Below are 23,818 nucleotides of genomic sequence, written 5' to 3'. Positions count from 1 at the left end.
TGTGGGAATGAGATTGGAAACTCGCTGTTACGATAACTTTCAAGTGGAAACACATGAACCTTGATATTCCTCTTTTCCCCCTTGGCTCAAGTGTCTATCAGCCAAAGTGCAGCTGGGTTCAAGGCATTTGGGCAACCCAATGAGCTCCATTACCCTGGCAGTGGCCTGTGCCCAATGTAGGGCACGAAATCTACCTGCTGCTGTGTCCTTTCAGGCTTGCAACATTGGTAACGACCTACTGTAGCAAAACAAGACCAAGGGTGCTTACAACAACAAGTTGCATTTATATAGCACGTTCAACATTGTAAAATGTCCTAAGGCACATCATTCAAGCATTATCAAACAAAATATTGAGGTATTAGGACAGGTGACCAAGAGCCTGGTCAAAGAGGGGAGTTTTAATATGCATCTCAAAGGAGAATTAGAGAGTCAGAGAGGCTTTAGGGAGAAATTCCAAAGCTTTGGGCCTCAGCAGTTGGAGGCACAGCCACCAAGGATGAAGTTATCAAAATCGGAGGTGGTGGGGGTGAGTGGTGGGCTGGTCAGAATTAAAGGAGCGCAAAGATCTCAAAGGGTTGTATGGCTGGAGGAGGTTACAGAGATAGGGAGGTAGTGATGCCATGGAGGGATTTGATGAGCATTTTAAATAAAAACAGTGCTGGAAATACTCAGCAGATCTGGCAGCATCACTGGAGAGAGGAACAGAGTTAACATTGTGGGCCAAATATGACTCTCCTTCCATTCACATCAACTCCAAAAATGTACGTTAATTCAGTTACCTACCATTCAATATTACAAGTGAGATGGACTGATTTATTGAAAATATCTTCTTCCTGTTTGAGTGCTACTATGCTTACTTTATTGTTGAATAGATGTTGTACTCTGAAATAAAGAGCAAACGTGGAAATGTTGAAGACTACCAAAAACATGCAGACCTATGTGCAACATCAGTAAAGGTAAGAAACTCCAATATGGCCTCATACATGAATAATGTTCTTTTGTATGTGATATTGTGGGATGTGTTACATATTTAATATTATTTATTAAATAGGATTATGAGCTACAACTAGCATCATACAGCGCTGGTCTGGAAACGCTGCTTAATATCCCAATCAAAAGGCAACTGACACAATCAATTTCTAGTACAATTCTTCATGAGGTATGTAAAACATTTTCTTGTTCTGTACTTTTGCCTAAAGCCTCAGTGTTCTGCAATCTATCTCCTAGTCTTAAATTAAAGACAGAAGTTATTACTGACTAAAGTAGTAATTGAATGCTTAACCTCTTTGCATGACATTTTCTGTTCACTACTTAAATGTGGGCATAAACCCATTTATTAAAATCCATTAAACACGTGGTTGCTAATGCAACCTATGGTAATTTTCTAGCCTTGTTATATAATTATTAAAGTGTAAAAAGTGTGGTTTTTGAATGTTAGTCCACACCTCAGCAGTATTCTTTTAGAAACAGCATTAAGATCTGCTGTGCCCCCAACCCCACCCAAAGTACCAGCTTTTGTCAGTAGGAGCTAACAGTAATATTGAGATCATTGCTGAATGTAAGCAGAAAGTACAGTTTAAGTTTGTCTTTTTTATTCACTCTAAAAACAAGTGTTGGCACTTTATATTTGATTATTTTACTATAAAAATAAACTAGAGAAATTCACCAATAATTTTTATGGGGGATCTCCTGGTTGTCCAGCTTAACGTCAGCCAAAGATTGGCTGAAACTGTGGAGCAATGGTGTAAACCAGGCTTGTCCAACCTTTTCACATGAGGGGCTACAATTTTCAATTTTTTTCTCACTCAAGAGGCTAATGAGCAAATTTTGGAAATATAATATTTGGCACAACATTAAACATGAATTTCCAAAAAAAATTGAGTGATGAAGAATAGAAACAACATACTGAGCAAAAAAAAAAATGTCAAAGCAATAAATTTAAAATTTAAAAAAATGAGTCATTAACAACAATGACTGTTGGAGTGTGAGGGGGTGTGTGTGTGTGTCCGGCTCACTCCTAGTCTCTGTGTACTCACTCACACCCTCACCCACTCGCACAGTGGGTGCGGGTGGGGGTGAGGGTGAGTGAGAGCCTTGAAACTGGGGCCAGGATTTTTCCCTTGTCATGTGGGCTCAGCGGGTCAGGCGGGAGTGGTCGGGAACCCAACCACCATCCGCGATTGGGGCCAGACCGCGATTTCACACTGGTGGGCCAATTGAAGCCTGCCCAGCATGAAATGCACCCAGTAGCACTCAGCGCTGCCTGTTTGGCAGGGGGAGGGAGGAGGGTTAGTGCACAACTTTGCGCATGTGTGCGGGTGCATGCTGGAAAAGCTCCCTGAGGCACAGAGCTACCTCAGGGAGATGAAGATTTTAAGAAATAAAAATAAAGGATTTTAAATTGATTAAAAAAAATGCCTCCTCATGTGACTCTTGTCACATGAGCAGGGATATGTTCTTAGTGAAATGTTAACATTTTAATTTAATTTTTATTTGCTGTTGGAAACCTCATCCTGCCCCTGGATGAGGTTTCCTAAAAAATGCAAAGGCTGCCTGGCCTTTTCGCCTGCCCGCCAACCGTAAGGTTGGACGGGCAGCAAAAAAATTATTTCAATTATAACTTTATTGGCCTTAATGGGCCTTTAAATTGTCGGCAGGCACGCTGCCGACTCCTGCACCCACCGACCGAAATATCGCGTGAGTGCACAATGACGTCAGGACTCTCGCCCGACGAGCGTTATATTCTGGCCTGGGAGTGAGTCAGAGATGCACACTGGACCGCCAGGCCCGGGTGGTTTGGAGATTAAAACACCAGGGAGAGGTCCAGGACTGATCCTGCCTGACTAACACTCGGCTGTCCCAGGTCTTGCTGTTGCTGGAACCACTGTTCTGCCATCATGACTCGTGTAGGGGTCCTTGTGTCTCCCCCTTTCCCCTGGGCAGGCAGTCTTTCTCACTCTCTTTTTTACTCTTTCACCACTGCTGGTGGTCAGGCCTCAGGCTAAATGAAACACACTGTTCACTGCTGCTCCAAACACAGACTGTTTCTGTCTCGCATTTACTGCTAGTCAACACTTTTCACCAGGATTTGTACCACTTGTACCAAAGTTATAGCGAAGAATCAGGGAATGTCCATGGAAATTCAACCGCACTGTTTTATTAGCCAATTAAAATGTACACAGAAGAGTCCACTATTATCAAGCAGGTGGCGTCGGTTTAGTTTGCTTCATCTGTCTTTGGTGTCCTTAATGTAGTGTGTGTTTCTGTATTTTAAATGTGATTTTATGGTAACTTTCCTATCTGCTGTATGACTATCATTAAACAAGCAATTACTACTCCTGATAACTGCAGACAAACTCTTAACCTTGACCTTCCTGTGTTCTCAGTGCATCATTTAAATCCTTAATTTTAAATTGGTTAATAACTCTACTAAAAGTGTTGACATTATGTTTGAATTAATGCTCACAAATTCCCCATGTTTTCCGTCCTCTGAACCTCTTGAGTAAATTTTCCATTATCACCTAGTTATAGTTGCGTAGTTAAAATCTGAGGATTGCTTGTCCATAATAGAGCCTGACTGATTTTCCACCCATATATTTAATAAGGTGTAAAATCAGCCATGATATCCTCCCCATCCAAACTCCCTCTCTGTACTCCACTGAGACTCCTTTATACTCAAATGCTAGTGGAGGAAAAAGCTACCCTCTGTTTGCTGCCTGCCCAATTATTGATTTTCATTCCGCTTCACTCAAATTGTCATATGGTAGTCTTCTTTTTGGTCACAGGCAGAAAACTGGACATTTTGCAACAATAGCCCATTGCATGCCATGCTTAAATTTTAGTTCCACTGTGGAAAGGAAGATCAGACAGAATGTGAGATATTTGTGTGCATGGTGCAAAAGTTGGAAATTCAGTGAAGAGGGGGAAGGAGGTGCTGCTTTTGCCACTATTAGTTGTAGTGGTTTATATTACAAGTAAATATTTGGTTTAATCTACCTACAAGTAAATGTGTTGAAGAATTATAAACTTTAGTTAAGTCATTAAGTAATTAAATACATAGACTAATTAATTAAATAAACAACACAAGTTCATATAAGAATGGTGGTGTAGCATCTAGGAATTTGGAGAGTATTGTGGTTCCAGACAATCCCATCTGCATCTTGAGCAACTTCAGCTCAGAGTTGTTGAGTTGGAATATGAGGTGCAGACATAGTGGGGCATTAGGGAAGGCAGGAATTATCTGGACACTTTGGGGGTGGAATTTTGCAGCACAATGGAGGCAGGTTTGTGGGGTGGGGTGGTGGGCTGGGAAAATTGCAAAACAAATGCACTGGGCGAGCTTCCCAATATCTTCTGATATGTTCCCGCCTCCTTGTACTTCTACTTGAAGTGGCTTCAGAGTCGTGGCAAATGGAGTCCTGCATTGCAAGAATTAAGCCACAAACACAGAAAAGGGTCCCAGTTTATGGATTGATGGGGGTAATTTTGAGTGCATGCAAAAAACTGGAGGTCAATAAGAACATAAGAAATAGGTGTAGGCCATACTGCCTTTCAAGCCTGTTCTGCTATTTAATAAGATTATGGCTGATCTTCAACTTCAGTTCCGCTTTCCCCAGATCTCTTTATTACCTTAGAGTCTTAAAAATCTGACGATCCTAGACTTGAATATACTCAATGACTGAGCATTCTTAGCCCACTGGCATAGATAATTTCAAAGATTCACAACCTTCGTTGCAATCCCAAATGTCTGGCCCCTTATCCTGAGACAATGCCCCTTGTTCTAGATCCTCCAGCCCAAGGAAGCAATTCTTGTTCACTAAAGAGTGGCAAATTCCCAAGACTAGATGGTTTCCATCCCAGAGATTAAAGGAAGTAGGTGAAAACATTACGGATGCTCTAACCATAATCTTCCAAAGTTCTCTTGTTTGAGAACCGTTCCTTTAGGTTGCAAAATTGTGCATGACATTCTACTATTTGAGAGGTGAGTGGACAGCCAGGGAATTGTAGATCTAACATCTGCTGTCGGGAATCTATAATTAAGGATAAAGGTGACTAAATACCTTGAAAATTTTCAGCTGATCAGAGGACCAGCATGGATTTGTAAAAAGTCGGTCAAGCCCAACAAACCTGATTTGAATTTAGTTGAAGAGGTGAGGTGGCTAAAATAGTGGATGGGGAAGTGTCTATGGTTATTGTTTATCTGGTGTTCCAGCAGGCATTTGATAAAGTCCCTCATAAGAAACTGTTGGTTGAAGTAAATAGATTCGTAGGCAAATTACTGACCTGGCTAGGAACTTGATTGAGTGGTAGGAGAGAGAGTGGGCATAAGGGGCAGATTTTCTAATTGGCAGGATATGACCAGTAGTGTGTCTCAAAGACCTGCATTGGGGCCTCAACTATTCATCATATTTATTAAAGACTTCGAGGAGAAAGCCACATGTCCAAATCTACTGATGTCACAAAGATGGGCAGCATAAAATTACAAAGAAATATTTTGTACATATAAGCTCTGGTTAGATCATACCTGAAGCATTTCTGGGCACTACACCTTGGAAAGGCCTTGGAGTGAGTGCAGGGGCTAATTTACAAGGAGAGGTGATACAAACTAGGGTTATATTCTCAAGAATTTATAAGGTTTGGGGTGATTTATTTGAAGTTTTCAAGATATTAAACGGAACAGATCGGGTGGATAAAGAGAAACTATTTCCTCTAGTTTTGGTGTACAGGACAAGGAGGCATAATCTGAAGAGCCAGATCTTTCAGGAGTGAAATTAAGAAACGTTTCTATATACAAAGTGTGGTAGAAGTTTGGAACACACTCTTCTACAAACAGCAATTGATACTAGATCAATTCTAAATCTTAAATCTGAGATTAATAGATTTTTATTACCCATAGGTCGCTGAGCAGCCATGATCTCATTGAATGACAGAATAGGCTTGAGGGACTAAATGGTCTATGATCCCTTATGTTCCGGCAGTGATAGAAACATTTTAAGTAAAACAAATTAATTTGCCATCCTACCTCCATTTTATTTTTTTCTCTATGCTTCCCCCCCTTGGTGCCTTTCAGTCCCAATCTCTTTTCCTTTATGCACCCTCAATGGCAGGAGATTCTGAGATGGCTAGCTGATGCTTTCCAGCAAGAGCCTTGTGAGACTAAGGTGTCACTGTTGTCAGTCATTTTCTGCTTTAACAAGAAAACAAGTGTGAAGTCATTGCATTTAATATGATGGAAGGCAAATCTAGATGCCAGAAAGCATTCTTTAATGAGGGTGATATCAGATGCAGAGAATGATCAAACATTCTGTCATTGAATTTCTGGCACTTAATAACTCTGCAGCAGTTGCTGTAGGTCACTGAATATAGTAATAGTGGTTATAATAGCAAACTATTCATCCAGGGGTCATGATTTGAGATACTATTTCAGCAAGTTTTGAATTCAATAAACATGGTAATATGAGTTCAGAAATAATCAAGAAAGCTCCCAGATTGTTATAATAATCCTTTCTTGTTTTCATTTAGTCTGCAGATCTGCAATCTCGTTACATAGAACTTCTTACGAGATCTGGTGATTACTACAAGTATCTAAGTGAGATGCTGAAGAACATGGAAGAAGTAAAGGTGAACTTATTTTTCTTTTGTTCCTCCAGGAAAGTTAATATTCATGCTGTAGCTCTTCCTGAAAATTGTACAATGGCAGCTGGCTGTTTTCAAGTTGGAAGTAAAAAATATTTTCTTTTGTAATATAGTCCGGTGTATTTTTAAAGCTGTGTATATTTACCAATTGGACCACCTTTATTGTTCTTTAAAAATATAACTATGGTTACAAATGTAAACAACTTTTAGATTGTAGATTTTATGTTTGTATTAAGAATGTAGGATGCAAAGCAAAATATCACAGGCCACTTCCATCTAATTTTAATTATACAGATAAAAAACACAAAAATAGAACTTTTGGAAGAGGCACTTAAACATGCCCACGATGAGAATGCTGATAGTATTCAGCAGAAGAAGTTTCTTGATCAACATTTGAGCAAGGTTCAAAGTGAGTATACAGACTTCAGGAAAAGGATTATGGTCCTAGAGGAGCAGAAGAGAAATGCTGAATTGGACCGTGATACCATAAAGCAGAGGGAGGATGCATACCTTCTCCAAATAAAAGAAATTCATGAGAAGATTACAAAACTGACATTTGAAATTGATGAGGAAAGAAGAAAGAGAAAAGCAGCTGAGAACCGTTATGATCAGCAAAAGGATGAACATAACAGTGCCTTCCGAGTGAAGCAGAAGGAACTGGAAGAGACAGTGTGGCTAAAATTGGAGATTGAGAAATCAATCAAAGACAAAGAGAGAGAGGTAGAAAGGCTTAAGAATGCATTGCAGGAAGAATCTTTAAAAAGGAGACAGTTTGAAAGTGAACTAGATAAGCTTAGGGACAAGTTTGAGCAGGAAAACAGGATGTTGAAGTCACAGATTGAAAAAGAGGTCCACGTAAGAGAAATCACAATTGAAAAGCTAACTGTAAAAAAGGAAGATGATATTGCAACTTTGAAAATTCAGTTGGAGAAAACTTTGAAAGATAAACAGAATCTCATGGAAGAATTAGAACGATTAAGAAGTTCTATCAGTGAAACTGAATTCAATAGAAAAAGGGCAGAAAGTGATTCATTGCAGCAGAAATCAGCTTGTGTTGAGGAATCCAGAAGGAGACAGGAACTTGAAATTGAAATTCAAACACTCACGAAACTTAAAACAGAGGAAACACTGAGGCTTAAATCACTTCAGCAGGATACATCCAAGGCTATACAAGACAAAGGAAAGGAGATTGAAAAACTAAGAATTTTATTAGAGGAAGAAGTCAACAAACGGAAACAGTTAATAAATGAAAATGATAAATTAAAACAATTGCAAATTGATTCTCAGAAGAAGGACACAGAAAAACTTACCAAAATTAAAACTACAGAGCATGAGATTACAGTCATAAAGATAGAACATGAGAAATTATCCAGAGAAAAATCCAGACTGGAACAAGAAATTGCACGTCTCCAGAACAGTTTAAGGGAAGCAAACAATGTCAGGTATAAGACAGATGAGGAACTAGTACAACTAAGGAGGAATGTAGTTGAAGAATCTTCAAAGAGAAAAAGTGCTGAAGAAGAGGTTGAACACATTGAAAAAAAATGCAAGGAGCATACACTCACAATTACTCAGCTCACACAACAGATTGAGCATATCTCAATCATGAAGAAAAAAGTTGAAGATAATCTCTGCCAACAGCAGAAAGCTTTTGATCAACAGCTGAAAGAGAAGAATATCAGCACAGGGGAATTGAACAGACTGTATGCTGATGTAGAAACATTACGTCACCAGCTGAGTCAAGAACAGGAAAATACAAGACAGGCTTGTCAGAAAAATGAACATTTCCAGAAAACTATTGAAGAAAAAACCAAAGCTTTGAATGAAAGATTAAGCGAAATAGATAGACTGCGTTCAATTGTGGAAAATCTCACAAAAGAACGACTGAAACTGGAAGAAGAGTTAAGAAATTTGAAGTCAAATTTTGATGATGTTCAGAAAATCCAAAGTGAAGCTGAGGATGATAAATCAAAAACTATCTCTGACCTGAGGCTCCAACTTGAACTAACTAACAAAAGAACCACTGACCTTCAAGGGCTAATTAATGAGTTAAGGAATGAGAGGGAAAAGTTGAGACTGGAAGTTGAAACATTCCAAAAGCAGTCTCTAGAGGTACATGCAACTTTTACTGTTTTATCACATGAAGTATTTTATATGTCTTATTAACAATTTTTACTGTATAAAAAAAAAACAAAGTGAATGCTAATCTCATTTAGTATTTTACTATTTGAAGTATTCTTAGTTAGGTACCCTTAGTTGTGGAAATAAGTTGAGGCAGAATTTCTGGGGGAGTTCCCCAATCTCCCAACATAACACTAGTGGTAGATTGGTAAAATTGCTGTTTATTTCATTTCTGTGGGTTTTAGTTAAATTACAGCACACAATGAAGGAATCCCTGCAGAGGTTACTGCTGCTTTTCTCCATGTTTCCAGGATCAAGGAAAATGCAATGTGGTTAACTTTTTTCCCCTAGATTTAAAAATTGAATTAAAACAGTCACGAATAAACTTCACCATAGTATCAGGCATTTTGTTTTAAATTGATTACTTCACAAAGGTGTGTGAGCTGTTCAGCCTCACAAATAAGAACCAATCAATAGTGATTTCCATGGGTTTATCGGAACACTTGTCATAACGGGCAGAAAATCGCCAAAAACCCTAGCGAAATGGCATAGCAACTGCTTTATGCCATTTTATCAGGTTTCAATTGATCCTCTAACAAAGTTACAATGAGATTGGGGACCCCCATCAAAATTCTAGCTGATATCCAATTCATAAGTCTATATTTCTGGAAGTAAAAAAAAAAGATTCATTTCCATTTCTTAAGTGGCATCTTGAGATGCTTTGAGCATGTGTCACAGCGTGATGTTAATCCTGTGATTTTTTTCAATCACAAAAGTTTCCAGGTCTGTGACTTTCACTACCTAAAAGAACAAGGGTTGGGGGGGCGGGGGGAGGGCAAGCTCATGCAAAATCCCTTCCAGTCACACTCCATCTTGATTGGGAAATATATTGCTGTTCTTTCATCAATGCTAGGCCAAAATCCTAGAACACTCTAACAGCGCTGTGGGAGTATCTTCACCAAATGAACTGCAGCGGTTCAAAAAATTGCCTTACCACCACCTCAAGGGCAGTTTACGATGGACCTTGCCAGTGAAGTCCACATGAATAAAATAAAATCTGTGTAGCCCTGTAAAATTACATTTATTTTGCTGCCATCATGGGATAGAATTATTCAGAAGTTTCTCGAACTTGTACTCTTTGGTGCAAGATTGCAGAGAAAATGAAAAAAAAAATGAACCTTTACACCTTTTTATCTGTGGTTTCACCAAGCAGGGGAGTGCTTCCTAGTGCTATGACCAGTCGATACCCTTCAACTGACAATTTATTTTAAAAACTGATTATCCGGGTCATTATCTCATTGTGGGATTTTGCTGTGTACAAATTGGCTGCAGTTTTTCCAATGTTGCAGCAGTGATCAGACTCCAAAAGCACTTTAATGCTTGTAAAGTGATTTGGGCCGCCTTGAGTTATGAAAGGCGATGTAATAAATTGAAGTCTTATTTTTTCTTTACACATCATATGGTTGTTGTGTACATTCTTTTAAATTGTTCTTTTTCTGCCACTAAAACCCTTTGTTTTGTCTCATGTAATTGATGAGATAAACGTTAAGAACTTCCACTGTTTTTTTTTCTCATCATGAACCTTTATTTTACCGGCCTCTGCGAAGTATTGTTCGTTCTTTAAATTATTACATGTTCTAATTGTTTCATAAGGGCTTTTACAGGTCATGCATTGACATTTTTTCCCCTTTATGACTTCTTTGATGAGAAATTTTTAAAAAGACCATGACCTTTTCAAAGGTGTCCTTGTGTCAGTCAGTGTCCTGTGTAAAATAAGTTCCTTGATGCTTCAGGATAAATTGTTCAATACATTTATAGAAGTTAGATTTTTCAGTTTTGGCTAATTCCCCGTAATCCATACATATTATTGTCGTTGATAGAAGTCTCAAAATACTATTTTTTCAAGTTGCTACCCTTGTAATCTACTCTTAATGATTCACAAGTCTCACATCCCAACTCAGATGCCACAATTAACTAGCAAGACTTTAATTATTGAGTTTGAATGAGGACACCAAAGATTACATGTTCATAAGATCAAAAATTATTAACAGTAATACTAGAATGAGCTATATTGCTTGGGGGTGCAATGATATTTGAGTTAGAGTCCTGAGCTCCATCTTCTGAGGCTGAAATTCAAAATCCTATTATAATACATTCCATTTGAAATCTTTAACATTAAATTGTGTCAGTCTAGCACTTTCAAAAAATGGTTATGTTTATAATCTCTGATTTTTATCAGCCGATTTAAGGGGTGACGTAACTATTGGGCTTTTTGATAACCATTAGCTCAGTATATCTACTCATTGTATGCTTACGTCAAAAAAGAAAGAACTTGCATTTATATAGTGTCTTTCACAAGCTCAGGACATCCCAAAGTACTTTACATCCAATTAAGTTTTTTTGAAGTGTAATCACTGTTGTAAAATACAAAAAACATTTTCCATGTAAAATGGCCTAAAGAACAATAGCAGAAGCTCATAACGATTACAAAAGTCCTTTATCATTTTGTACATATTATCTAGACATGTTACAAGGACTTCTCTCTGTTCTTGTGGTTAGTTAGTCTAAACCTGTTTCAGTTCTGCCTAGCTACAGAATTTGAGAATTGTCTGACATTGTTAACATTCAGGTTTACTTGAGCAGATTTTCACAGCTAGAAATTCTGCATGCTGTATCATTGTTTCAACTCTGACCCTTAGCATTTTTATTTACCATACAATATTATATAACATGACTAAAGGCTATAGCCTCTACACATTATTATGACACAACAGATGGTAAAGGCTGAGTTATTTAAAATCCCAGGGGGGAACTTTAAACAACTGTCATAACCTATATTTTCAATTGGTATGTTTGAGATGTAGCTCTGAATTCAGAAATGAAACCCACCAAATCTCAAGGTTTTTTATATAAATTAAATATTTATTAATTTAACAAGAAATTAAACACATACACGTGTCTACAAATTACTACCATAAAATAACTATTAAACAAATCCCCAAATTAATCACTCCCAGGTAAATCTTCCCCAAGGCAACAATAACCCATAGACTTAAACAGACACCAGACAAAGCACATTTTATCTTACAAATTCAAAATGAGGTTCCTTTCAATTTGGTTCCTTTGCATCGTTGCAGGCTTACAGGCAGCTTATATCTTACATTCCTCTGACTGACATACACAAAACTCTTTTCTGCATATACCTAGCCTTCCCTTTGAATGCAAATTCTCATTGTATCACCAGGCCCTTTGAACTCCACCACTTCTAACAATAAAACCCCTTTCATAGCACCAATTTTATTAGTAATATAAACATATTGCTTGGTGTCTCCTAGCTAGGTGCAAGATTTCACCCCCAGTCTTTGAATGATTTATTTAACAAAGTGCAAGTGTACCCTCTACCTTACTGGTCAACAACTCAAAGCTACTATACATCAAAGCACCCAGACTAACTGGCTTTAATCCAATTAAGACACACACACGCTCAGACACAGACCCTACTACAAGTCCAATTTAAAATAATTTCCAATAACACATACACTAATATCTTCATGACATCATCTGATCACATTGAGACAACTGACTCATCAGGATTCCTTCAACTTTTGAACTACCTAACTGAATGAATGTTATTTCCCAAATTCCCTGGGAATACTCTGGTTCTAAGATTATTTTCAGACCTGCCAAAAGAAGACATACAATTCTACTTGTTTCTTGATGCTTCACAGTGCAACAACAATATGTATTTACCTGGTACTTTAACAGAATAAAACATCCCAAGGCACTTCACAGCAGCATTATAAATCATGAGCCAATATAAGATATTAGGGCAGATGACCAAATTTGGTCAAAGGGGTATGTTTTAAGAATTTTCCTAAAAGGAGGAAACAGAGGTCTAGAGGCAGAGATTTAGGGATGGAATTCTAGAGTTTAGGCACAGGCAGTTGTTGGCTTGGCCACCAATGGTAGAACAATTAAAGTCAGGGATACGCAAGAGGCTAGAATTAGAGGAGTACTGATAGCTTGGAGGGTTGTAGGGCTGTAGCAGTTTTTGGAGATAGGAAGGGGTAAGGTGATAGAGGGGTTTGAAGAAAGGATAAAAATTTTAAAATCAAGGCACTGCTTGACTGGGAGCCAGGAATCAATGTAAGTCAATGAGCACAGAGGTAATAGATGAACTTCGTGCAAGTTAGGACACAGGTAGAGTTTTGGATGACCAAGTTTTCAGAATGTAGAACATGGAAGGCCAGCGAGGACTGCATTAGAGTAGTCAAATCTAGAGATAATGAAAGGTATTGATGAAGGATTCATTGGCAGCAGATGATCAGAGGCAGAAACAATGTCAGTGATGCTCAAAACATCCTAAAGGGATATCCCATGTGTTATTCTCATCATCAGTATCCTGGGCTTAAGTGGTATGTATACGTTGCTTTTCTATCCACATATCAACCAGGCGGATAATTGTATATCTTTCCATAGTTTTTCATAAAATTTATGCTGATCAACTTAATCTCCTTTTGAGTATTACCTAGTTAGATTTTTTGCCAGAAGGTCAATGCTGCTTTAGTTGAGTATTGTCAATTCTTTCTTAGGCAAACAAACAATAATTAATTAGACCAGGTTTTCCATATGCATGCCCACTGCCAGCATACACCAGGAAATCACTGGTGTGTCACTTACAATTTATCATTAAGTAGGCAAGTTTCCTTAACAGCATAACCTTGGAGTATTACCCAGAACTTGATTGCCTATCTTGGAGGGAGGAAGAATTTGAGCACTAAGATCTCTGCCATCTAACACTCGACTGCCCAGTTGCGGTCAAACAACAGTGGTGGTAGGTGGGGGGCAATTCTTCTGATGAAGATGTAATTTGTTACTACATATTAAAACCTTTCGATAAATCTACTTCATAATTTTTTATATAGTGATATATAAATGGATAACTAATTAACAGGAGGAATATTTTTGAGATTCATAACATGGAATAACTTAGCTCCTCATTTGAAAGATTCATCTCTTTAGCACAAACTTGAAATTAAGAAAGTATGTGATATAGAGTCAAAGGTCTACAGCACAGAAGAAGGCCCTTCGGCCCATTGAGTCTGTGCCAGTCAAACAAGTACTTAACTATTCTAATCCCATTTTCCAGCACTAGGCCCATCGCCTTGTATGCCATGGCATTGCAAGTGCACTTCCAAATACTTCTTAAATGTTATGAGGATTTCTGCCTCTAACATCCTTTCAAGGCAGTGAGTTCCAGATTCCCACCACCCTCTGGGTGAAAAAATTCTTCCTCACATCCCCTCTAAACCTCCTGCCCCTTACCTTAAATCTATGCCCCTTGGTTATCCCCTCCACCAAGGGGAAAAGTTCCGTCCTGTCTACCCTATCTATGCCTCTCATAATTTTATACACCTCAATCATGTCCCCCCTCGATCTCCTCTGCTTCAGGGAAAATAACCCCAGTCTATCCAATCTCTCCTCATAACTAAAACTCTCCAGCCCAGGCAACATCCTGGTAAATCTCCTTTGCACTCTCTCTAGTGCAATTACATCCTTCCTATAATGCGGATTCCAGAACTGCACACAATACTCTAACTGTGGCCTAACCAGTGTTTTATACAGTTCCAGCATAAGCTCCCTGCTCTTATATTCTATGCCTCAGCTAATAAAGGCAAGTATCCCATATGCCTTCTTAACCAACTTATCCACCTGTCCCGCTACCTTAAGGGACCAGTGGACAGGTACACCAAGGTCCCACTGATCCTCAGTACTTCCCAGGGTCCTACCATTCATCATGTATTCCCGTGCCTTGTTTGTCCTGCCGAAGTGCATCAACTCACACTTATCTGGATTAAATTCCATTTGCCACTGATCAGTCCACCTGACCAGCCCATCTATATCCTCCTGTAATCTAAGGCTATCTTCCTCACTATTTACCACCACTATTTATTCATCCACGAACTTACTGATCAACCCTCCTACATTCAAGTCTAAATCGTTTATATATACCACAAACAGCAAGGGACCCAACACCGATCCCTGTGGAACCCCACTGGACACAGGCATCCAGTCACAAAAACACCCCTCGATCATCACCCTCTGCTTAAACTAATAACAGCTTGAAATTAAGAAATTAATTGGAAGAATAATTTTGATAACAGGTTACGATATTTAGAAAATATATAAAATAGTCTGATTTAAAATAACCATTTTAATAAGTCGTTTGGAAGTACAGAACTTAAATATCGCTGAAAAAAGTGACATGTTGTCGAACATTTTCGTCTTGCACTCATCAGGACAATTTGCCAGAATTCCAGTAGTAAAAGGAAGGATACTATATCCTGCATGAAAAGTGTGCTGATTGGTTGGCAAGTGGACTCTGGTAGAGGTGTTGCTGGCGTGATGCCAGGTATGTAGGCCGTATGTCCCAGCAGATCATATCAAACAGCACGTCCCTTTTGGCTGTTTGCAACAGGCAAAGTACAGACCGTACCCAACCAGCCCATGCTTGCAAAACTCAAAACATAGTGTCCAACATTAGATGTGATTCTGCAATTGGAAAACAATTGCTAAACAGTCCTGATTGTGCTAAGAATTACACTGAAAACCAATTTAAGATGCAGTCGGGCTTGAAGTGTCACACACAGGAACCCTGTCCTTTGCAGACAGAAGAAACATGTCCATGCATTGCATCTTTTTCAACTAAATAGAAGCTTGGGGGGCAGCCATTCCTTGGTTCATTCCCCATGGTAATGCCTTGACTAGTTGGGAGTCAACCTGCTTGAATATGAACAAAATCCTGGCAGTTAGCTGTTCCTTGGTGCATTCTCCATGGCAATGCCTCTTCAAATCAGAGTTCATGCCAACCAATCAGCACTCTTCTCCTGCAGTGTAAATAAAGCTCCCTTTACTATTAGTATTCCTACAAACTGCCCTGATGAATGCAAGACAAGCTTTGGCAGCATATCTCTTTTTCAGCAATACTCATTTCAAAAAGCTTTATTTTGTTGACATCACTTCTGAAATGTGAAAAAATAACATTTATCTTCTACCTTGACATTTAGGCAACTAACATGATTCAACAGACACATTCTGCTCATAAAGACATGTTGCAAGAAAAGGAATCTCTCCTACTGAAGATCAAACTCTTGGAGCAAGATAAATCAAGACTTCAACGTTATGAAGATGAACTAAGTCGAATAAAGGCACTGCTAGAAGCTGAATCCCGCTTGAAGCTGCGACTTCAGGATGAAAATGATGCGGTCAAATCTGATCTAACTTACTGGAAGAATCAAGCAGAAATACGACAACTAGAAAAAGGAAAGGCAAATAGTGACTTTGAACGTTTGAAAGCTGAAATTGACAGACTTCAGACAGAACTGAGAATGACTGAAGAAAGGTATAGACAGAAACTTGAAGAAAGTGAAAGAGCAAAGAGATCTGAACTGGAAGCACTGCGAATTAAAACACAATTAGAAATTGAAAAACTCAGTCAGGAACCACCAGCACTCAATAAGCAGACTCAGACAGATGGTATAGTTACGGTAGATTCTTCAAAACTTTTATTTGATGGAGTCCGTAAAAAAGTCACAGCAAACCAGTTGTATGATTGTCAGCTTATTGATAAATTAACTTTAGATCAGCTACTAAGAGGACAAAAAACAGTAATGGATGTTTCGGGTGAAATTAAATTGAGTCTTCTTGGGCTGGAAAACATAGCTGGAGTCTACTCACAGGAAAATGGAGAAAAACTCTCAATGTCAGAAGCAACAAAAAGGAATATTCTTACACCTGATGTGGCCTTGTCATTTTTAGAAGCACAGGCAGCTACTGGGTACATCACCGATCCAAACAAAAATAAAAGGATGACAGTAGATGAAGCTGTTGCAGGGGGCCTTGTCGACTATAAAGACCGAGACAAACTTCTGACAGCAGAGAAGGCTGCAACTGGATTTAAAGACCCGTTTACAGGAAAAGTTATCTCCCTGTATGAAGCAATGAAAAAAGATATCGTCGACAGAGAGACAGGTCTCCGTTTGTTTGCGGCGCAGATTGCAGCAGGCGGAATAATTGATTCAATGAACAGTGTATTTCTACCAAAAGAGCTTGCATATAAACGTGGGCTGATTGATGCAGAAATGTATCAGACACTTACCTCTTCTTTTGATGATTCAAAAATTTTTGTTGATCCAAATACAAATACAAAAGTTTCCTATCAACAGCTGAAATTAGCCTGTCGAACAGATCCTGGAACAGACTTGCTTCTTTTGCCAGTGCAAAAGAATGAAATAACATTACCAGGGATTAGAGCTGACGTGTCACTAAACAATCTTGTGCAGGCCGAGATTATAGATAAAAAGACAGCTGAAGCTCTTCAATCTGGAAGCCTAACACAAGAGCAAATCTGTGACCAGTACAGGGGCTACTTGCAAGGCAACAGTAGTATTTCAGGAGTGTATGTTGAAGCCACAAAGGAGACGCTTCCAATCTACCATGCCATGAAGAAAGGCTTGCTGAGACAGGGCACAGCTCTTGAACTTCTGGAAGCTCAGGCAGCCACAGGATATGTAATTGATCCTGTCGGTAACCAAAAGCTGACAGTTGAGGCTGCTGCTACGAAAGGAATTATAGGTCAAGAATTCTTAAAGAAACTTCTTTCAGCAGAAAAGGCTGTTACAGGTTACAGAGATCCTGAAACTGGTAATATCATCTCATTGTTTCAGGCAATGAGAAAAGGCCTGATTGAACACACTCATGGCATTCGCTTGTTGGAAGCCCAAATTGCAACTGGTGGAATTATTGATCCAAAGTATAGCCATCGTTTGCCAGTTGACATTGCTTACAAACGTAATTACTTTGATGAAGAACTGAATGAAATTCTGATGGATCCAAATGATGATACCAAAGGCTTCTTTGATCCTAATACAGAAGAAAATCTGACCTATCTTCAGTTAGTGGAACGGTGCATTATTGATAAAGCCACAGGCCTTTGTTTGTTGCCGTTGACAGAAAAGAAAAAGGAATCCAAAACCACCAGATCATCTGCAGTGAGAAAGCGTAGAGTTGTTATTGTAGATCCTGATACAAATCAAGAAATGACGGTACGTGAGGCCTACCACAAAGACTTAATAGATTATGAGACTTTTCTAGAACTTTCTGAACAGGAGGCAGAGTGGGAAGAAATAACAATTACAGGATCAGATGGGACCACAAAAACAGTTATCGTCGACAGAAAAACTGGCAATCAATATGACATTGAAGAGTCATTAAAGAAAGGATTAATTGCTAAAAAGAGTTTTGATGACTACCGCTCTGGAAGCATGACACTCACACAGTTTGCAGATATGTTCACTGATAAGATCAATGTCAGTACATGTAACGAGAGTAAAACAAATAGTTTAACAAACAGTTGTCCAAGTCCATTGCCGACTTTAAAAGTAACATCTTTTGATTGTTCTGATGATTCCACTCCTATTGCAGCCATATTTGATACTGAAACACTGGAAAAAATAACAATTTCTGAAGCCATGCGCCGTAATATTGTTGATGCTATTACTGGACAGAGGTTGTTGGAAGCCCAGGCCTGTACAGGAGGTATAATAAATCCTGGAACTGGTCAAAAACTATCCATTCAAGATGCTGTATGTCAAGCTATTGTTGAGGAAGACATGGGAAAGAGATTAAAGCCAGCACAGAAAGCATTTGTTGGTTTTGATGATGTGAAGAACAAAAAAAGGCTTTCTGCAGCAGAAGCAATGCAAGAAAATTGGCTACCGTATGAAGCTGGACAACGCTTCCTCGAATATCAGATAGCTACAGGTGGACTGATTGTGCCAAATGTTTCCGGACGAATCACCGCTGACGAAGGAATAAGAAAACGCTTGATTAGTGCCAGAACAGCTGAGAAACTGCAAGACGCCAGTAGCCATTCAAAAAGCCTAACCTGTCCCAAAACAAAATTGAAGATTTCATATAAAGAGGCAATAGATCGTTCTATGGTTGAAGATAAAACTGGTCTGCGATTGTTGGAAGCAGCGTCATTTTCAACAAAAGGAATTAACAGTCCCTATAATGCAGGCGGCTTCTCTGGACCAAGTTCCCGTTCTGGTTCCCGTTCTGGTTCGCGTTCTGGTTCACGAAGCGGGTCGAGACGAGGAAGTTTTGATGCCACCTCATGCACCACATCTGTCAGTACATATACAACCTATCTAAGCAGTTCTTCCATACACTAATCATTTACTACAAATATCTAAATATTGTGCATTTTCAAAACGTGTTAATGATCCAAATTTTTATTTTTCTTTTGAAACTCTCATGCTTTTATTGTACACTGGTGCCCTGTTAAGATCAGTAGCTAAAAATTGCAGAGAAAAGATTAATCTGCATCAAGTTTAGTAATCCATATCCCAAGGTTTCTAATAATAAAAAATTCAGCGTGAAACCTTTATTTTAACAGAAGAGATTCTATTTTACATAGCATTAACTATGTATTATATAGCAGTTTCAAAATGCCATAGGTTGGTGCCAACGAAGAGAAACAGTTTAAAAATGTCAAGTCTTTGGAGGAATTTTATTGTACAGATTTAATGTTTTACTCTGCAGTGAAAAGTTTCTGTACAGAGGAACATAAGTTGATCTTAAATGGGCTCCACTGTAGTGAATGTAGTCTCATACTGACTTGTAATAGGATGTTTTTAGTTGGGGGGAGAGGAATTTGTGCTTAAATTTTTTTTTTTGAAGTATGATGAATATTCAGTACATAGACTTTCTGGCCACGTGCTAATGAAAAGGAGTGATTTATCAGTTTGTATGCATGCGGAATTTTAAGTTTGTGTATTCTTGCTTTTCTTTATTAATAAAGTTGCATTATTTGAAGTGACTTTGTATCTGATTAAATACTTAGATTATCAATATTACCATGTTCACTTGTTGAAATATCATGTGTTACAAAGCAGGCACATGAAATTTCACACACTTTGGACTGAATTCTCATCTGGGTACAGTGGCGTGTTTTGGTGCACAAATGGCCTACCTTAATTTTTTTTTTGAGGAAATCCTATTTTCCTCCACGTTCCTGAAGCTGGGTATTTTCCTCTGGCCTTTTCGTGGGTTGGGATTGCTTAGTCTGCAAAACGCACACCCTGCCCCTGCTGAGGTCAGGTCCTCCATTTTAAATGGGAGAATGACAATCGGATTTCGTCCCCCACACCATTTTTGTCTGGTGGTGCGGGGTTTTGGAAGCCCATTATAAGTACACCATCTGGAATGAATGATGGTTTCAAGAAGCTGTGATGTGATTTCTGGTTTGCTAACACAAGCTAATAGAATTACAAGTATTACAGGGTAGTTTTTCACATGGTAGAATGCATTTTTTCTCAAAATCAATGATATGGAGGTCTTTACTGGATGGTGAAAGTTTTAATTTTTTTCTCAAGGAATATAAATATTTCCATTGCTACTGGATGGAATCTGAGGACTGTACTTAGTGCATATTGGGTGAGTGACAAAGGAGGGAGAAAAATATACTGACCATATTCTGTAAAATATGGAATGGACTGGGTGGAATTGACAGAAACAAGTACCTGGTGCCCTCCGGCAGTGACAAAACATGAGGGAGCATCCACGCAAACTACAAAGACAGTCTATCAACAACCATTCTTAAGGACAATCCCACAATGGAATGAGATTTCAAAGGAAATAGTCACAGTTCCATCACTTGATCTTCAAAACATATGTTTAGATTATTTCCATTTATAAATTTTCATTATCAGGCCTACCATCCCAGCAGGTCATGCCTGGTTTAGCTAGCGCTACTCATATAAATGTTGGTGGAATATGGATATTAGTCTGTGATGCTGACACAACAGAAGCAGGAAGAGGATATATGGGGGCATGGATGGTCTGAGGGAGCATGGACTGGTATGGCAGGTGGGTGAGGGTGAGGTTTAGGGGGCCTTTAAGCACTGTTGGCAGCTGGGATACTGTGTTGGAGAACCAAGGCGTGCCCGCCTCTGCACCCACACTCCTGCTGCATTCCGCAGTGCTCAAACTGCACTGCAAACCTGACTTCGGATGAAAAGACACAAATGGCGTGTGAAGTCACACATGGGTCATGTGCACAGTTTGTGAGCCATGACAGGCCGCAGGTCAGGTTTTGCTGAGCTCAGATGATGATTTGGCCCATGGAAATTGAATTGTGTAAATGATGAATGCTGCTTTCTTGAATATATTCCAGCTAAATTGAAGTAGGCTCTCTTTTGGTTACTAATGGTTGAAAGAAATGGGCAACCTGAATTCACTACTTCGTGACCAACAACATGTACAATAAAAACCAACTTCACATGTCGAGAGTTAGAAATTCTGTTTGGAGATGCCACAATGGTCAATTTTAAAAATTGAAAACGTACACATCTATAATTTTTGCCGGGGTCATCTAGACAGCTGTCAACAGATCCCCTGGATCAATGGGGTAAATAAACACTTATGGCAGTTCTCAAGGATTCTGCTGATATTCCATCCAAGTTAAATGATTAGTAAAACCCTGCTGAAATTCTGGGCCACAATTTCTACTCATAGGGTGGAATTGTCCCAGGTTTGTACTAAGTACAGTAGGATGTGAAAAGGGGAAGCGATGCCTTAGTGGTATTGTTGCTGGACTAGTAATCCAGAAACCCAGGGTAATGCTCTGGGACCCGGATCGAATCCTGCCACGGCAGATGGTGGAACTTGAATTCAATAAAAATCGGGAATTAAAAGTCCAATGATGACCATGAAACCGTTGTCGATTGTTGTTTAAAAAGAAAAACATCTGGTTCACTAATGTCCCTTTAGGAAGGGAAATCTGTTGTCTTTACCTGGTCTGGCCAATATGTGACTCCAGACCCACAGCAATGTGGTTGACTCTTAAATGCCCTCTGAAATGGTCTAGCAAGCCACTCAGTTGTAACAAACCACTACAAAGGCACAAAAAAGGAATGATACCAGACGGACCACCCGGCATTGACCTAGGCACCGGAAACGACAACGGCAATCGCAGCTCTGTCGACCCTGCAAAGTCCTCCTTACTAACATCTGGGGGCTAGTGCCAAAATTGGGAGAGCTGTCTCACAGACCAGTCAAGCAACAGCCTGACGTAGTCATCCTCACGGACTCATACCTTACAGGTAATGTCCCAGACGTCACTGTCCCACTGGCAGGACAGACCCAGCAGAGGTGGTGGCGCAGTGGTATACAATCAGGAGGGAGTTGCCCTGGGAGTCCTCAACATCAACTTCAGACCCCATGAAGTCTCATGGCATCAGGTCAAACATGGGAAAGGAAACCTCCTGCTGATTACCATGTACTGCCCTCCCTCAGCTGAGAAATCAGTGCTTCTCCATGTTGAACATCACTTGGAGGAAGCACTGAGGGTGGCAAGGGTGCAGAATGTTCTCTGGGTGGGGGACTTCAATGTCCATTACCAAGAGTGGTCCGGTAGTACCACTACTGACCGAGCTGGCCGAGTCCTAAATGACATAGCTACTACACTGGGTCTGTGGTAGGTGGTGAGGGAACCAACAAGAGGGAAAAACATACTTGACCTCATCCTCACCAACCTGCCTGCCGCCGATGCATCTGTCCATGATGGCCACTGCATAGTCATTGTGGAGATGAAGTCCTGCCTTCACATTGAGGATACCCTCCATTGTGTTGTGTGGCATGACCACAGTGCTAAATGGGATACATTTTGAATAGATCTAGCAACTGAAAACATTCCGGCAATAATACTGAAGACTTGTGCTCCAGGACTTGCCGCACCCCTAGCCAAGCGGTTCCAGTACAGCTACAACACTGGCATCTACCCAGCTATCCCTGGGCATCCCTGAGGCACTGTGGACCATCAGCAGCAGCAGAATTGTACTCAAACACATTCTGTAACCTCATGGCCTGGCATATCCCCCACTCTACCATTACCATCAAGTCAGGGGATCTGGTTCAATGAATAGTGCAGGTGGGCATGCCGGAAGCAGCACCAGGCATAACTAAAAATGAGGTGTCAACCTGGTGAAGCTATAACACAGGACTACTTGCATGCCAAACAGCATAAGCAGCAAGTGATACACAGAGCTAAGTGATCCCACAACCAACGGATCAGATCTAAGCTCTGCAGTCCTGCCACATCCAGTCGTGAATGGTGGTGGACAATTAAACAACTCACTGGAGGAGGTGGCTCCACAAACATCTCCATCCCCAATGATGGAGGAGCCCAGCACAGCAGTACAAAAGATAAGACTGAAGCATTCGCAACAATTTTCAGCCAGAGGTGCCGAGTGGATGATCCATCTCGGCCTCCTCCGGAGGACCCCAGTATCTCAGATGCCAGCCTTCAGCCAATTTGATTCATTCCACGTGATATCAAGAAACGGCTAACGGCACTGGATGCTGCAAAGGCTATGGGCCCTGAAATCATTCCGACAATAGTACTAAAGACTTGTGCTCCAGAACTTGCCACGCCCCTAGCCAAACTGTTCCAGTACAGCTACAACACTGGCATCTACCCAGTTATGTGGAAAATTGCCCAGGTATGTCCTGTACACAAAAAGTAGGACAAATCAAACCCGGCCAATTACCGCCCCATCAGTCTACTCTCCATCTTCAGTAAAGTAATAGAAGGGGTCATCAACAGTGCTATCAAGCGGCACTTGCTAAGCAATAACCTGCTCACTGATGCCAGCTTGGGTTCTGCCAGGGCCACTCAGCTCCTGACCTCATTACAGCCTTGGTTCAAACATGGACAAAAGAGCTGAGCTCCTGAGGTGAGAGTGACTGACCTTGACATCAAGGCAGCATTTGACTGAGTGTGGCATCAAGGAGCCCTAGCAAAACTGGAGTCAATGGGGATCAGGGGGAAAACTCTCTGCTGGTTGGAGTCATATCTAGCACAAAGGAAGATGGTTGTGGTTGTTGGTGATCAGTCATCTCAGCTCCAGGACATTACTGCAGGAGTTCCTCAGGGTAGTGTCCTAGGCCCAACCATCTTCAGATGCTTCATCAATGACCTTCCTTCCATCATAAGGTC

At 40.0% G+C, this 23,818-nt stretch overlaps 1 protein-coding gene across 2 annotated transcripts in view; it reads left to right on the top strand.

Moving 5' to 3' along the window:
- LOC144679508 (desmoplakin-like) overlaps window positions 1–19,635 on the top strand; it is an 84,946-nt gene extending 65,311 nt beyond the window's left edge. The window contains exons 20-24 of one of the 2 annotated variants that reach the window (XM_078539948.1): window positions 873–956; window positions 1,052–1,159; window positions 6,523–6,621; window positions 6,931–8,748; window positions 15,825–19,635. In XM_078539948.1, the coding sequence (XP_078396074.1) occupies window positions 873–956; window positions 1,052–1,159; window positions 6,523–6,621; window positions 6,931–8,748; window positions 15,825–18,992 (5,277 nt within the window). In that variant the 3' untranslated portion in view covers window positions 18,993–19,635. The remainder of the gene's footprint in view (window positions 1–872; window positions 957–1,051; window positions 1,160–6,522; window positions 6,622–6,930; window positions 8,749–15,824) is intronic. The other variant, XM_078539949.1, reaches the window with a different exon arrangement.
- The last annotated feature ends 4,183 nt before the right edge of the window (window positions 19,636–23,818 follow it).

The sequence above is a fragment of the Cetorhinus maximus genome, chromosome 4, assembly GCF_964194155.1.
Source record: "Cetorhinus maximus chromosome 4, sCetMax3.hap1.1, whole genome shotgun sequence".
Classification (NCBI taxonomy): Eukaryota; Metazoa; Chordata; class Chondrichthyes; order Lamniformes; family Cetorhinidae; genus Cetorhinus; species Cetorhinus maximus.
Note: the sequence above shows the minus strand (reverse complement) of the source record. Positions and strands in the feature narration are given on the sequence as shown.